The 15,050-nt window shown below is 41.5% G+C and overlaps 1 protein-coding gene across 1 annotated transcript in view; it reads left to right on the top strand.

Annotated features, from left to right (window-relative positions):
• Window positions 1-11,390, top strand: part of b4galt1l (DP-Gal:betaGlcNAc beta 1,4- galactosyltransferase, polypeptide 1, like) — a 43,537-nt gene extending 32,147 nt beyond the window's left edge. The window contains exons 4-6 of the mRNA XM_080745432.1: window positions 3,353-3,475; window positions 4,845-4,949; window positions 6,847-11,390. Coding sequence (XP_080601558.1) covers window positions 3,353-3,475; window positions 4,845-4,949; window positions 6,847-6,985 — 367 coding nt within the window. The 3' untranslated portion in view covers window positions 6,986-11,390. The remainder of the gene's footprint in view (window positions 1-3,352; window positions 3,476-4,844; window positions 4,950-6,846) is intronic.
• The last annotated feature ends 3,660 nt before the right edge of the window (window positions 11,391-15,050 follow it).

The following is a 15,050-nucleotide window of genomic DNA, read 5'->3' as shown; positions in this document are numbered from 1 at the left end:
TACAAACACTTTGTGCGCTTTGGGTTACGCTGTGCTCAAACAAGCTTGTGTAGTTTTAAGTTGCATAAAGTAATGCAAACGGGATCCGTGACCGCAAGCACGCCAAGAGGCACATACACACATGTCCTGCCGTCTGTCTGTCTCTCTCAGATGTCCTACTGTCTGTCTCTCCTACACTGTCTGTCTCTCAGCTGTCCTACTGTCTGTCTCTCCTACACTGTCTCTCTCTCAGCTGTCCTACTGTCTGTCTCTCCTACACTGTCTCTCTCTCAGCTGTCCTACTGTCTGTCTCCCTCTCAGCTGTCCTACTGTCTGTCTCCCTCTCAGCTGTCCTACTGTCTGTCTCTCCTACACTGTCTCTCTCTCAGCTGTCCTACTGTCTGTCTCTCCTACACTGTCTGTCTCTCAGCTGTCCTACTGTATGTCTCTCCTACACTGTCTCTCTCTCAGATGTCCTACAGTCTGTCTCTCCTACACTGTCTCTCTCTCTCTCGGATGTCCTACTGTCTGTCTCTCCTACACTGTCTCTCTCTCTCAGCTGTCCTACTGTCTGTCTCTCCTACACTGCCTCCCTCTTAAGGGCCATTATAGTTACGTATGGTTGATTTTGTGTACGTTTTGGGTGAGAGAGTACATACAGTAAATCCGTCGACATGCATAGTTCCTCTACGTTATGTGCCGACCCGCTCTCCGTTGGGCCCCGCGCCACATTGTGCCTCCCAGCACAGAACAGAATAGCTAACAAAAGCGAAGCTCGCATTAAGCCAAAATATGTAGAACCACAGAATGTCTTGACCCGACGTGATGTTATAAGTGGTAACACTCTGGACTGGTTCGGCAACGTTGCATGGTACAGATTTAACATTTATAATTCCCAAGTATTTGATGAGCCGCTGAGCTAATCAACTCTTCTTGTGTGCCTCGTCTTGTTGTTGGAGGATAGGCGGTGTGTGTGACTGTATGAGAGTGTGTGTGTGCAGTCAAAGCGTCCTCTTCACGTGGTTGCGACGTTCCTTTTTTCCCGTTTCTTGATACAATATATTTCTCATTGGGACACATAGTTTGAGAACCGCTGTCATAGAGCAGAGGAAAAGTAATTTTCCTCACTACTGCGCCTACGATTGACAACGGTGGCCGCGGGTACTTCTTGCTACGGATACATCTTGTACATTCAGTCTGTCCAGTTGGGTGCTGCACGTAAGGGTTTGTGTACGGACCTAAATCATCCGGAGTGTTACGTACTGGGAGACAGACTGTACGTGAACCGGATCAACCGGACCAAATCTCTCTCACCCTCCTACAATCATATTTTCACTGCCTTTTGTCATGAATACATTCTGATAACATCGATTGTAAGGAAACATTTTACAATTACTGGGAAATGTGTACATTTTTACTAATATAGCTTTTAGTTCGACTGGAGGGGAGCAAATGTAAAAGGTGTCTCAGTTTACCCCACTCTCCCCTAATAAAACATTGTGCTATAATTTGGCTTTTCTCTGAGGTCCATGTTTGTGACTTCACAAACCAGTGTCAAGCTACAGCAGCTGTCAGTGTTGAGACATCAGTGAAGTGCAGTGTCAGCTCACTCTGGTCAGTCCGTTCAGATGAGGTGTGTCCAGATGATGATGGTTGTTGCTGACACCACAGTGAGGCGTCCGCCACATAATCACCAGCTTCTCTCACCCTGTACGTCCTTCCTGCTCTCTGGCCTGCCTTTCCTGTCCTCTCTCTGTTGTCCTGTCCATAGACTGTAAAGAAATATGGATGGTGGAAAGCCATTGGTTTCTATGGCAAACCCATTCTGTTAGAGTGGTTCTCCTGACATCACAGTGATGTCAGAGCGTGATGTCAGAGCGGCAAACCTATAGACCATAAAAAAGTGTACACGTCCAGACAGACGGAGACATGATGTGCCGTTTCACATACTAAACTGTGACCTTCGGTCGCAATCAATGGAAAAAAAGGTCATTTTGGGGGTGAACTACTCCTTTAAGATCAGTACTTGAGTAAATGTACTTTCCGTCACTGGTTGACACCACAGAGGAAGTGCAGCTGTGCTGCTCACTTCCTGTTTCCTGTTCACAGTGCTGTAGAAACCCTGGTATTTTTATACGCATGAAGAAACCTCTTATCTCCCTGTTTGAACTCTTTTTGCTTAACTCTCAAACACCGGGAATGTGCCCGAGTCGCGTTAGATCTTAACCTGTACTTTAACCATTATTTTATGCTTTAACTATTGAAAAATAGCAGATATACAAGCTCACAGCTTGTAGATCTGCTATTTTTGAAAAAAAACGTGAGAATGTGTGGCAAGTCTTTGAATATCTTTGACCCGATCTTTTACCCGACTTCTAAATCCTTCCTCTAAATCAGCGGTTCTCAAACTTTTTCATGTCAAGGACCCCCAAAATTACATTTATTTGGCCGCAAACCCCCATCTCAAAATATGTTGTTCCAGGGACCCCCCAGAAGCAGAGATTTGAGTTACAAATGTTTGCTTTGAAAAATATATATTGAAAAATGTGCCCACATTTTCACAATTCTTCAAAAATTGCAGATCTATCTGCTATTTTTCAATAGTTAAAGCATTCAATAATTCTAGGCCTAAATGGGTTAAAGTAATGCCCCTACCCGATCACGCTACAGTGTTACTCAAAAGTAACAGCTCTAGACGTGTCGGCGAAGCAACCATGTTCTGAGCTTGCAGATCTGCTACTTTTGGTACTTTTTTTGCATTTGAATCCTGAGAAAAGTAACGGTTTTGGATATATGAGGTTTCTACTGGACAGAGTCCATATGCAGTATGCAGTAGGCCTAGCTAACCACACACATACTGTACATACACACACTTTCTGTATACACACACACACACACACACACACACACACACACACACACACACACTCTCACACACACACACTCACACACTTCCGATGTAATATGCACCCAATAAACACACACACACACACACACACACACACACACACAGTTTACGATACACTATGAACAGCCAGTATTTACCAGTGGCGTCAGTTCAGAAAAAGCTAAGGTATGGCAAGGCTGGAGGCTGGAGAACGAATTGGAGCCTTTTATAGTGTTAAATCTTGGTTGAACATGATTAGTGGAGCTGCCTCTAGTGTTGTGATCGTGGACATCCTTGACCTTTAGGGAGTAGTTTGTCAGGTACATGGGTATCTTGGTGGTGTAGTGTATCTTGTACACCAGGCCCATTGCAAGATGCTCTACTCTGTCAGCTACTTTGAGCCACCCCACGCTGATTAATTTGTTTATCTGCCTCCTCTCTCTCTCTCTCTCTCTCTCTCTCTCTCTCTCTCTCTCCCCCCTCCAGGTTGCCATATAACCAGTATTTTGGAGGAGTGTCGTCGATGAGTAAAGAACAGTTTTTGAAGATCAACGGATTCCCAAACAACTACTGGGGTTGGGGAGGAGAGGACGACGATATCTACAACAGGTACACACAGTACACACACACATGTACCCACGCACGCACGCACGCACGCACACACACACACACACACACACACACACACACACACACACACACACACACACACACACACACACACACACACACACACACACACACACACACACACACACACACACACACACTACTGGGGCTGGGGGAGGAGAGGACGATGATATATACAACAGGTACACACAGCACGCACACACGCACGCACACACTAGGGATGGGACGATATGAAAATTTCATATCACAATTATTGTGACAAAAGAAATTGCGATTTACAATATTATCGCGATAATCAAAATCCATTATCCTGGGCGGAAGATTTGCCAAAAAATAGCAGATCTACAAGCTCACAACGCGTCACAACGCAGCGCGTTGTAAGCTTGTAGATCGGCTGTTGTGAGCTTGTAGATCGGCTATTTTTTTAAGACATTTGATAGAGAGTGAAAAAAGACTATCAAGTACGTAGATTATAAGTACCTTTTACCAATTATTCATGGGTTGCATTTGTAGTCCTAAACCGGCCATATTGAGGACCAACACAGGTGTTCAATTTGTCTGATTGGCATAGAACCAATGTTCTACGTTAATCAAAACACCTGTGTTGGTCCTCAAAATGGCTGGTGTAGGACTACAAATGCAACCCATGAATAGAGGGTTTACGTGGTACCAGATATGCAGCTCGGCAAATAAAAGGTGAATTGATCCCAGTGCATGACAGAGGACGATATCACGATAAATTAAATCTCCACGATACGATTATCGTGAGTGTTTTTTTATCACGATAAACGATAATATCGCGTATTGTCCCATCCCAAACACGCACGCACGCACACACACACACACACACACACACACACACACACACACACACACACACACAGAGCAGGTGTAGTGTATTTGATGTGTTTCTACTAAAATATTAACGACTCCGCAGTCAGACACCTGAAACCTGCGTTACTGACAGAGAGAAGCACCTTAATGCTTTCTGCAAGCTGCAACACCCTCCATTCACTGACCGCCATTCATGAAACTGAGAAGTCCTGAAAAAATACTCTATTTTTATTTTTATTGTAGTTAAAAATACATATTAAAACAAGGAATTGAAAAAATTGGATATTTAATTGTCAGATTATACAGAGCAGATCATTACTTCAGCAAAATGTACATGTATTTAAATATCATTTGGACTCTTAAGATTGTGTTTTCATATTGTGTGTGTGTGTGTGTGTGTGTGTGTGTGTGTGTGTGTGTGTGTGTGTGTGTGTGTGTGTGTGTGTGTGTGTGTGTGTGTGTGTGTGTGTGTGTGTGTGTGTGTGTGTGTGTGTGTGTGTGTGTGTGTGTGTAGGGTGGTGTCCAGAGGGATGTCTATATCGCGCCCTAGTGGCGTGGTGGGGAAGTGCAGGATGATCCGTCATGACAGAGACAAACAGAACGACCCAAACCCCCAGAGGTAGGAGTCTGTCACTACAGCGTAAACACTACACACACACACACACACACACACACACACACACACACACACACACACACACAGGACTACACTATTGTACCATGCATTAGGACAACTCCTCCCTAAAACACTTCTAGCCTCATTTTCCTACTTATATTGATCCAAAAAGACTGTCCATAGGGTCTATTAGGCACAAATGCCCCGGTTTTCCAGTTTCCCCAGCAGAACCCAGCAGCTCTCATAGCATAGAGTGAAGCCTATAAGCCTATCGCTTTTACACTATTTGTTGTGTTCAAAAGTGATTTTCTTTTTCATGAATGTGTTACTAGTTGTCATTACAAACACATCCATGCCTTGGTTGTCCCACACAAGCCACCACAATCTCATGAATAATGTTTTCGGCACAGGTGCCAATCAAAGTGACTGTACTGGCCAATCACAGGGCATCTTTTCCGGGACTTGGCAAAACACATAAGAGAATAGCATCTGTTTAGCTGAGTGTGAGGGCTTGTGTGGGACAACGATGACATGGATGTGTTTGTAATGACAACCACATTAACGAAAAATAAGTGATAACTACCTCCACATTTGGCCTCCTGAGAGGTGAATCTTCAGGGCGGTTTTGAAGGAAGCCAGTGAACTAAACTCAGCACAAAAAGAAAGGAAACTTGACTTTGGTCCATTTTAATTTCCCTTTAATAATACCAATTTGTATTGTGTTTTATATAATAATTTTATCGTTGATTCGTCACCTTTACAACGAAGTACAGCTTGTAAGCATCGGGCATTCGAGGCATGAGCAACACAGCCAAACGTGTGGGTAGCGCCGACCAATATTTTGCCAAAATGGCTTGCCAATGCCGTTCTGCTGGCATTTACTCTCGTTTTGGGCTTCCTTGACACTGAGCTTAAAATTAACAAAGTGTAAAAATGGCCAATATGTGTTGTTTTTTTATTTTTCTTATTACTGTGGGAGAGTGCAATCATTCAATGCTCCAAGCAACAAAGGTGAACACCAAAAGAACAGTATTGCAGGCCTGCCAGGCCATTTTGACCACTTTTGGAGGGGAGCTACCCACACGTTTGGCTGTGTTGCTCATTCCATAAATGCCCGATGCTTACAAACTGTACCTCTTTGTAAAGGTGACAGATCAATGATAAAAATGTAATAAAACACAATACAAATTGGTATTATTAACCCATTTAGGTCTAGAATTATTGAATGCTTTAACCAGTGAAAAATAGCAGGTATACAAGCTCACAGTGCGGCACCGAGTGCCGCGCTGCAAGCTTGTAGATCTGCTATTTTTGAAAAAGTCGTGAAAATGTGTGCAAATCGTTGAATATATGTATTTTCAAAGCAAACGTTTGTAACTCAAATTTTACTTCTGTGGGGTCCCTTGAACTAAATATTTTGAGATGGGGGTCCGTGGCCAAATACATTTTGGGGGTCCTTGACATGAAAAAGTTTGAGAACCACTGACATAGTAGTCTGTCAAGAACAGACTAACTGAGCTCCAGTTAAGTGAAAAGGACCTTTTCTTTGACGATGGCTGGCCAGATTACTGACATAGAAACATAGGTTTTTCAAAAAATCTTAGGATTCAAAAGACACTTAGAATAGAATTGGGTCAAAATTCTAATTTTCACGATTTTTCAAAAATAGCAGATCTACAGGGTTAGGGTTAGGGTCTACATTTTTCAATAGTTAAAGCATAAAATAATGATACACAATAATGTGTACCTGTTTTGAATGGGTTAAATAGGAGATATAATGGACCGAAGTCAAGTTTCCTTTCTTTTTTTATTGAACCTTTCCAATGAACTACTCTACATGTTGGTGACAGACAGAGCAGTGGAATCAGAACCTTTCCCATGTGTTTGTTTTCCCCCTCAGGTTCGACCTGATCGCTCACACCAGGGAGACCATGAACAAGGACGGCATCCGCTCTCTGTCCTACAAGGTGCTGCAGACGGACAGACAGCCGCTGTACACCATGGTGAACGTGGACATCGGCAAGCCCACAGGACTGTGAGGGAGGAACACACAGCCCTGTGGGACGCCTTAAACACCAAAGACATGGACCGGAAGAGTGGCAACCTCAGTGTTTCATTGGCTACTTTCTCTTCCCAAAATTAGCTCCCCAAAAAATGAAAGAAAGAAAGAAAGAAAGAGAGAGAGAATTTGGACAATCATCTTAAGTAGGGAAAAGTGGTGGTTCTAAAAGGAAGGGATTCTCGAGGGATAAATGTATTTTAGGATTTTAAACATTGGCACTGGGTGAAAAAATTTGGTTGCAATAATCGTGGGATTAAAAAAGAATGCATCATATCACATCCTTGAAATTAAATGTTTTACTACAGATTTAAAATACATGATTAGAACATGACACAATTTTCCACATTCTCTGATCTTTTTTTTTTTTTACATTTTGGAAGAAATAGTCATTGTAACAGTGATCACTCTTCCTGTCTCCAAATGAACCAGCGGAGGAGCAGAGCGCCTCCCAGTGGAGGAGCAGGACACAGCATGTGAACTGAAAAACAAAATGTGCCTTTAAGACTATTGACACACCAGAGACTCTATGGAGATGGCTTGTGTGTGTGTGTTGTGTGTATGAATGCATGTAGGCCTACTGTATGTTTGTGTGTGTGTACGTGCGTATGTGTGTTTGTGTACGTGCGTGTGTTTGCGTGCGTGCGTGTGTATATGTGTTCTTTGTTTCTTGCTGGACCATCATAAAGGGGGGGAGTTCTGTGGAAGGGGTCATGACCTTGACCCTAGCTGTGACCTTTTCTTTTTTGTTTTGTCGTGTCGTTGTGTATTTGCACCCGCAACCCCATTGGTCAGCCCGCTGAACCCATGAGCCAGCCTTCCTTCCTTCCTCTGACGGGAGTCGGATGGGAACCATCAACCCAACGCTGTTTCATTTCTCATCATCGGTGAAATCGTCTTTCTCTGCACATACGGCCAGTGGTGTGGAGATGGATTGTGTGTGTGTGTAAGTGTGTGCGCGTGTGTGCATGCGTGCGTGCACAAGTCAAAAGTTACTGCGTATCCTTGCTGTCGGGCCGAAACCTCGCGTCTCCGTAATTTTAACGTTTTCTTTGTGATCCATGCCATGCTTAATCACACAGGTTTTGGAAGATAGCCGATCCACAAGCTTTTTAGATTGGCTATTTTCACTCTTTTATAATGTTTTTTACAATGTCACCGGTTTTGGACATTCAAGGTCTCCACCCGACAGCAACATAATCATTGTTTGTGTGTTTGTTTGTTCTTTGCTTGATGTCTGAGGTGGCTGGTGCTTGTCTGGAATGTCTGGACAAACACCACCGACACACAGTGATGCTTGTCCAGACTAGCCTGACTGCAAGCGTCAGACTCTATCAGCATCAGTGGTTCTCAACCTGTGGGTCAGGACCCCCAGGGGGGTCCCCAGATGATTAACTTTACTACTCAACAGTAAACAAACCAACAAGTTTTAAGTGTATAGACGGTATCTGCTCATTTCTAAAGTGACAATTTAAGGACCTTTTAATACCTCTAACATGACAAATCAAACATTGACCAATTGTCAAATATTAGAGGCAGAAATTGTGAAAATAGCTCATCTACATGCTATTTTCACAATAGAACGGTGTTATACAAAATGTAATGCCTCAACTCTTAGTGCTCGTCAGGGAGGGGGTGATTATTTTGGGGGGTTGCGGCCTGAAAAGGTTGAGAACCACTGCTCTATAGACCAGGGGTTCCCAAACCTTTTTGTCTCAGGGCACCCCCTATAATCTTTTTCATCCGAGGCACCCCTACATTATATTATAATATTACCTACATGACATTCATAATTTTCACTCCCAGTACCTTATATTCGTGGCATATTTTAGGGATTATGCCGCGAGGAAAACATTGAGATAATTACCTTTTTGGTCAAAACTTACTGAAAATAACTCTGAACTTCAAGTTGAAAATGATACCAAATATTTGTTTAAGTGTTCAAATAAATTCCAAATATTATCAAATGATCTCGCGGCACGCCTGGACTCCCGTCGCGGCACCCCAGGGTGCCCCGTCACCCACTTTGAGAACCACTGCTCCAGACGAGCACGTTGTTTATCTGGACAAGCAGCATTGTGGCGTCGTTTATCCTGTGATTGTATTCCATGCTTTCATCCAAAGCCCAGCAGCAGGCACATGAGGAGGAGAGAAACCAACTAAGTAACAGTATTTTCTTCTTATTGTTTATTTTCTGTTTTTCTTCTGAACTGTCGGACCAGTTCCTTTGTCCCGGTGAAGAAAGGAAAAATTTCAGAAAACATCTAAAGGAAATGCAAAGAACCCCCGGTTTGATTATTCACGGGTTGCATTTGTAGTCCTAAACGGCCTAAATGCTGAGGACCAACACAGGTTTTTCAATTTGTCTGATTTGCACAGAACTAAGGCCTGATTTACACTGCAGCCAAATCCAGCCTGAATCAGATCTGTGTCACATCCAGAGTAGAATCTGATTGGTTTCATATGACCATGTGACCATTTATACCAATCAGAACACCTGTGCTGGTCCTCAACATGGCTGGTGTAGGACTACAAATACAACCCATGAATTGTTGGATCGTTGAGGATCCATCAGCCCTGAATCAACGTCTGTCTAAACAGGTCGAACCCCTGTTGAGTTGAGCAGCCCTGTGGACATCATGTTCACAGTGGACGAGGTCATCTGCGTTATTTACACAAATATCTTTAAGCTGAAACATCGTAAACGTGGACTTCTCATGGCTGCAGTAACGATTCGACATCAGATTGTAAACTGCCAGGTTGTCGGACACAATCAGGAGGATCAAATGAAACGACAGTCCGTTCCAAAAGTTGAACCGTTTCCAGCTTGAAGCGCCCAGGATGTGGCAGTGCTGAAGAAATGTGTGGAAGCCACTGCCTGGCACTGCCAACTCTCAAGGCCTTCTGTGTGGACATTATGGGTCATAAAGTCCTAAAATGTCACCAAAGTGTCGTAAAAAATCTTCCCAAAGTGCCCTAATGTCCCCAAAGTGTCGTAACAATGTTCCCAAAGTGCTCTTAATATCCCCAAAGTGTCCTTAAAATAGACAAGAGACTATTTGGACTGTGGTAAAAAGAAAATCCCTGTAAAAAATGTATATTTTGTGATTAAGAGATTGTAGTGTCATAATGACACGCAATGTTATGGCAGGCTTGGCAGCAGTGGAAATGTCATTGAATGGATGGACCTGTGATATTTATATATGATATAAAAGGTGTTTGGCCCTGTTTTAATGTAAATTGAATTGTTTTGGGTTAGCAGTAGGGCTGTACAATCAAATATGACAATATATTTTGACCAAATACCTCTGTATCGATAATTTGATGGTAATGATATCAATTTTACTTTCCATTTTTCAAAAAATAAATCAAAAATGTTATATATTATCAATAGATATGTTCACTATGTTCTAAGATTTGTGGTGAGGATAAGGCTTAATACAGAAAAAGGGTAATGTCATATCACGATATTACGATATCCAAAATCACAGATGATGTCTAGTCTCGTATCACTCTATCGATATGTTAATATATATCAATATCGTGTTTCCCAGTTCCAAGTTATGAGGTTTGCTTTTCTCAGACCAGATAGTTGTTGCAGTTTGTCCTACAAACCAAAACAGATGGACTTCATAATGTTCATGTGTGTAAAATAACAATATTAATAATAAATAAAAGCAAATAAAATTTCCAGAGCTGACCGATGGCAGAATTTTGAGTCCGATCCCGATTCTGGAGAGTCCTTGACCGGTGATTCATAAAGTCTTTCATGTCAAGGACCCCCAAATGAATATGCATTTAATATGTATTTAATATGTATTTGATATGGATTTAGCTGCAGACCCCCACGTCTGAAAACGAGCTTGTACATCTGCTATTTGGGGCCTTTTTTTAATCATTAAAAAATAAACAAATCTTCTTTTCTGGGGGTCCCGGGCACAACATTATTTTCAGATGGGGGTCCGCAGTGTATGGTCAATCCTTGACATGAAACATTTTATGAAGCAGTGCTTCTTGGCGTCTCTCCTTCATTACCACTTCTGTCTCCCTTGGGAGACGCCTGAGTGTTGATCTGAATGTAATGCTGTGCATTCACCATGCTGTTAATCAGGTGTGTGTTCAAGTTGTGTTTCATTTGTGGTGTTGTTTTTTTGTGTGAAAAAGAGTTCAATCAAACCCATGGCCTTAAAAAAAAACGTTATTGCCCATTTTGTACTGTTTTTACTCTGTTTTCATTGGTTTTGACTCCGAGTCAAATCAACAGCGAGAAGTTTCGCTGCGTCATCTTATGTTGTCCGAAAGCGACAGACAATTCATGGAAATGTGTTTTTTTTTTCTATTATAAATATGTTGAATCAAATTAACTAAAATGTTATTCAACTCAACAGTTGTGATTCGTTGCTTCTCTCTCTGTAATTATTCACACTTCACCAGTGGTTTTCAACCCTTTTTTTTCCATCAAGGCCCATTATTTGTTCAGCATTTGAGCCTTGGACCACAATTTCATGAGATTTTAGCCTCTTAGGCGCGCCACACACATTTGCGACAGCTATTGTGTCAGAAAGAGGGGGGGAGGGGGAGGTCCAATGCATTGTCAATGGAAGGTTGTTTGGCGTTTTGTCGTTGCCGTGTCTCAAGCTAGCCTAGCTAGCTTGAGACACGGCAACGACAAAAAACCAAACAACCTTGCATTGACAATGCATTAGTACGGCGCCCCCAGTGGCCACTCTCAGACGATGTTTCACGCATATGTGTGAGTCCAGCCTCAGACCCAAGGCTTTTGAATCTTTTGTTGCTGGATAAGATTTTGTCCACAATTCTATGCTGTATTGGTGTGATACAATAGGAGAGATAATGGGTAAACGTTAGGGGTGTAACGATATAGTAACAAATCGAAGTATATCTAAATGAAAACAACTAAAATCGAATCATATTGTTTTATTTTGTATCGTATCGAATCGGCAGTGCAAATAATCGATTGTATCGATACTACCTACTTGTGCATTGTATTTAGCATTTTTAAGAAGAAACATTTTAAAGTAGGGGTCTAATTACTTTTCCATTCCATATACAGCTACACTGGTCTATCGATAAATGTGTGTAATCGCTGGGTTCATGTCAAGGTGCAGGTTTGTCAATATACAATGTCCATGTATTTGGCAGATAATCACTGTGTTTACTTATTTATATCCATAATAATACATGTTTCCCTTAAAAACCTGCACTATCCACACCTTTCACACAGATTTCATTTCTTTGCTAAATAGTTACTATATCGATTTGTTTACCGTTGAGTGAAAAAACAATGTTGCACATTAATCTAATCATCTAGGGGACCCCTCAAAATAATTTGCAGACCCCCAGGGGGTCCCAACCCAAAGGTTGAGAACCTAAAATCTAAAGTGCTGTTCCGTTCCCTTTGGAGCTGTACCCTCTAGCTGAGTCCACAGAAGTTATTTTGCTCACCACTAGGGGGATGCACCCTCAAGCCCTTACCATGTTGACGTCACTTAAGTCAGTGAGTCAAGAGGGCTTAGGGAGGACATTGGAATTTGGCCATATAATAAGACCCTTTTCGACTGCAGCTTTAGCACCACACCACACCACATCACATAAAAATATCTACATTTTCCATTACACAAAAGTACCCCTATCGGTAAGAAACAAATCGACCCTTTTAACTGTGATCATAATACAATATACATTTGCATTACAACTATCCTGAATTATAATACACTATAATGGATTATAACTGTGATTATAATACACCATGAAGTATTAATGTATTACTATGATAATTATAATACACTATAATAGATTATAATAGTGCTTATAACACAATAGAATCTATTATCATGAATTACAACTATATCCTGGTGGTCTAAATGAAAAGTCAGTCAGTGATCAGTCATTATGAAGTGTTTGGCCCTGTTTGGCCTAGCTCAGACCTACTCTAGATTGGATACTTTTTAGTAGGCCTACCACGTTTAGTACCACTTTCACACCACTCTACCCAGGTCCTTGGAGTGGAAAACCTGGCACAAGTGGGTGGTGTGGAGTGGTGTGGTGTGGTGTGGTGTGGTGTTGTTGGAGCAGTGGAAAGGGGTCTATAGAGTCTGGAACGGCAGTTCCTGCCCTTAAGCCCCTTTTCCACTGGCCCAACTCCACACCACACCGCCCACTTGTGCCAGGTTTTCCACTACAAGGACCTGGGTAGAGGTGTGAAAGTGGTACTAAACGTGGTACTAAAAAGTATCCAATCTAGAGTAGGTCTGAGCTAGGCCAAACACTTCATAATGAATGATCACTCACTGACTTTTCATTTAGACCACCAGGATACACAGTAGTTGTAATTCATGATAATAGATTCTATTGTGTTATAACCACTATTATAATCTTTTATAGTGTATTATAATTATCATAGTAATACATTAATACTTTGTATTTTAATCACAGTTATAATCCATTATAGTGTATTATAATTTAGGATAGTTGTAATACAAATTTATATTGTATTATAATCACAGTTAAAATGGTCAATTTGTTTCTTACCGGTAGGGTTACGTTTGTGTAATGGAAAATGTCGATATTTTTATGTGGTGCGGTGTGGTGTGGTGTAGTGTGGTGTGGTGTGGTGCTAAAGCTGCAGTCGAAAAGGGGCTTTAGATGAAACATTGGTCAAACACCGTGAAAACTATAAAATCTGTACATTTCAATCAATGACTTTTCAATTCAATGCACTTCACCCTATTCAATTCAACAATAAAAGGCTTGATTATAAAGCAGTGATTCATAAAGCAATTTCATTTAAATAGTAATCAATAAACCAATTCATTTAAATTACAAACAAGGTTTCAAGTTACCAAAGCAAACAAAAGAACAAAACAATGCACCAAAACCCAAAAACTAAATACCAAACAATTAACTCCAAAGTAAACCAAACAATGAAAACAAAGAAACAAACATTTACCACACTCCACTAACCGGGGGATGCTAGTTCTACATAGAAGGCCATCTTGGCACTTCAGGCACAGCATTGGAACAGGCACTGTGAACAATAAACCATTTCAATATTTAAAAACTTCAACATTACTTCAAACTACTGCAACAATGACTGAATGTTTCATACAAGCTAACATACACTGAAATCAAAATAGTCATTCACACTGCAGTAACCTGAGGGCCGCATTAAGTGAAGGTGGGGGCCGCATGTGGCCCCCGGGCCGCCAGTTGCCCATGTATGGTCTAGACGGTCTTCCAAACATGAAATGGATTCTTGGCATAAACAATATACGGCAAAAGTGAAAGCCAAAGCTAAAAAAAAGACAAAGCCCCCTCAAAAAACTAAAAAGAATTGCAATATTAAAGCAGTGGTTCTCAAACTTTTGCACAAAGTAGTGCAATGCAAGATAGAAGGCGGCATATCCCTTTGAGTCACACGTTACCACTACTTCCTGTTCATCCACAGAGCATTGATTCTAGTTGTTTTCTCCAATAGATTAAAGTGCTTTCTTTTCTCTTTTTTCAACTTTTATTACTTGTCAAAATACATTTTATTTGTCTGCCTCATCTTTTTTACCATCCCAAGTAATAAAAGTTGAAAAAAGTGAAAAGAAATCTAATGGAGAAAATGACTAGAATCAATGCTCTGTGGATGAACAGGAAGTAGTGGTAGGGTGTGACTCAAAGGGATCTGGCGGCCTCTATCTTGCATTGCACTACTTAGTGCAAAAGCAGAATCTAACACACACAGTGAATAATAACTAGAAAAGATGCAATTGGAAATTGTAAGTGTGGTTGCTGACGTGACTATATTCTGCAGTGAGCTAACTGGCATGTGAAGCTCCACCTACTGATTCCCACTCCCATTGATTCCCTATTGATTCCCACTCCCATTGATTCCCTATTGATTCCCACTCCCATTGATTCCCTACTGATTCCCACTCCCATTGATTCCCTATTGATTCCCACTCCCATTGATTCCCTACTGATTCCCACTCCCATTGATTCCCTATTGATTCCCACTCCCATTGATTCCCTACTGA

Source organism: Nannobrachium achirus (genome assembly GCF_963921795.1).
Source record: "Nannobrachium achirus genome assembly, chromosome: 17".
Classification (NCBI taxonomy): domain Eukaryota; kingdom Metazoa; phylum Chordata; class Actinopteri; order Myctophiformes; family Myctophidae; genus Nannobrachium; species Nannobrachium achirus.
This window is presented reverse-complemented; position numbering and strand designations above follow the sequence as displayed.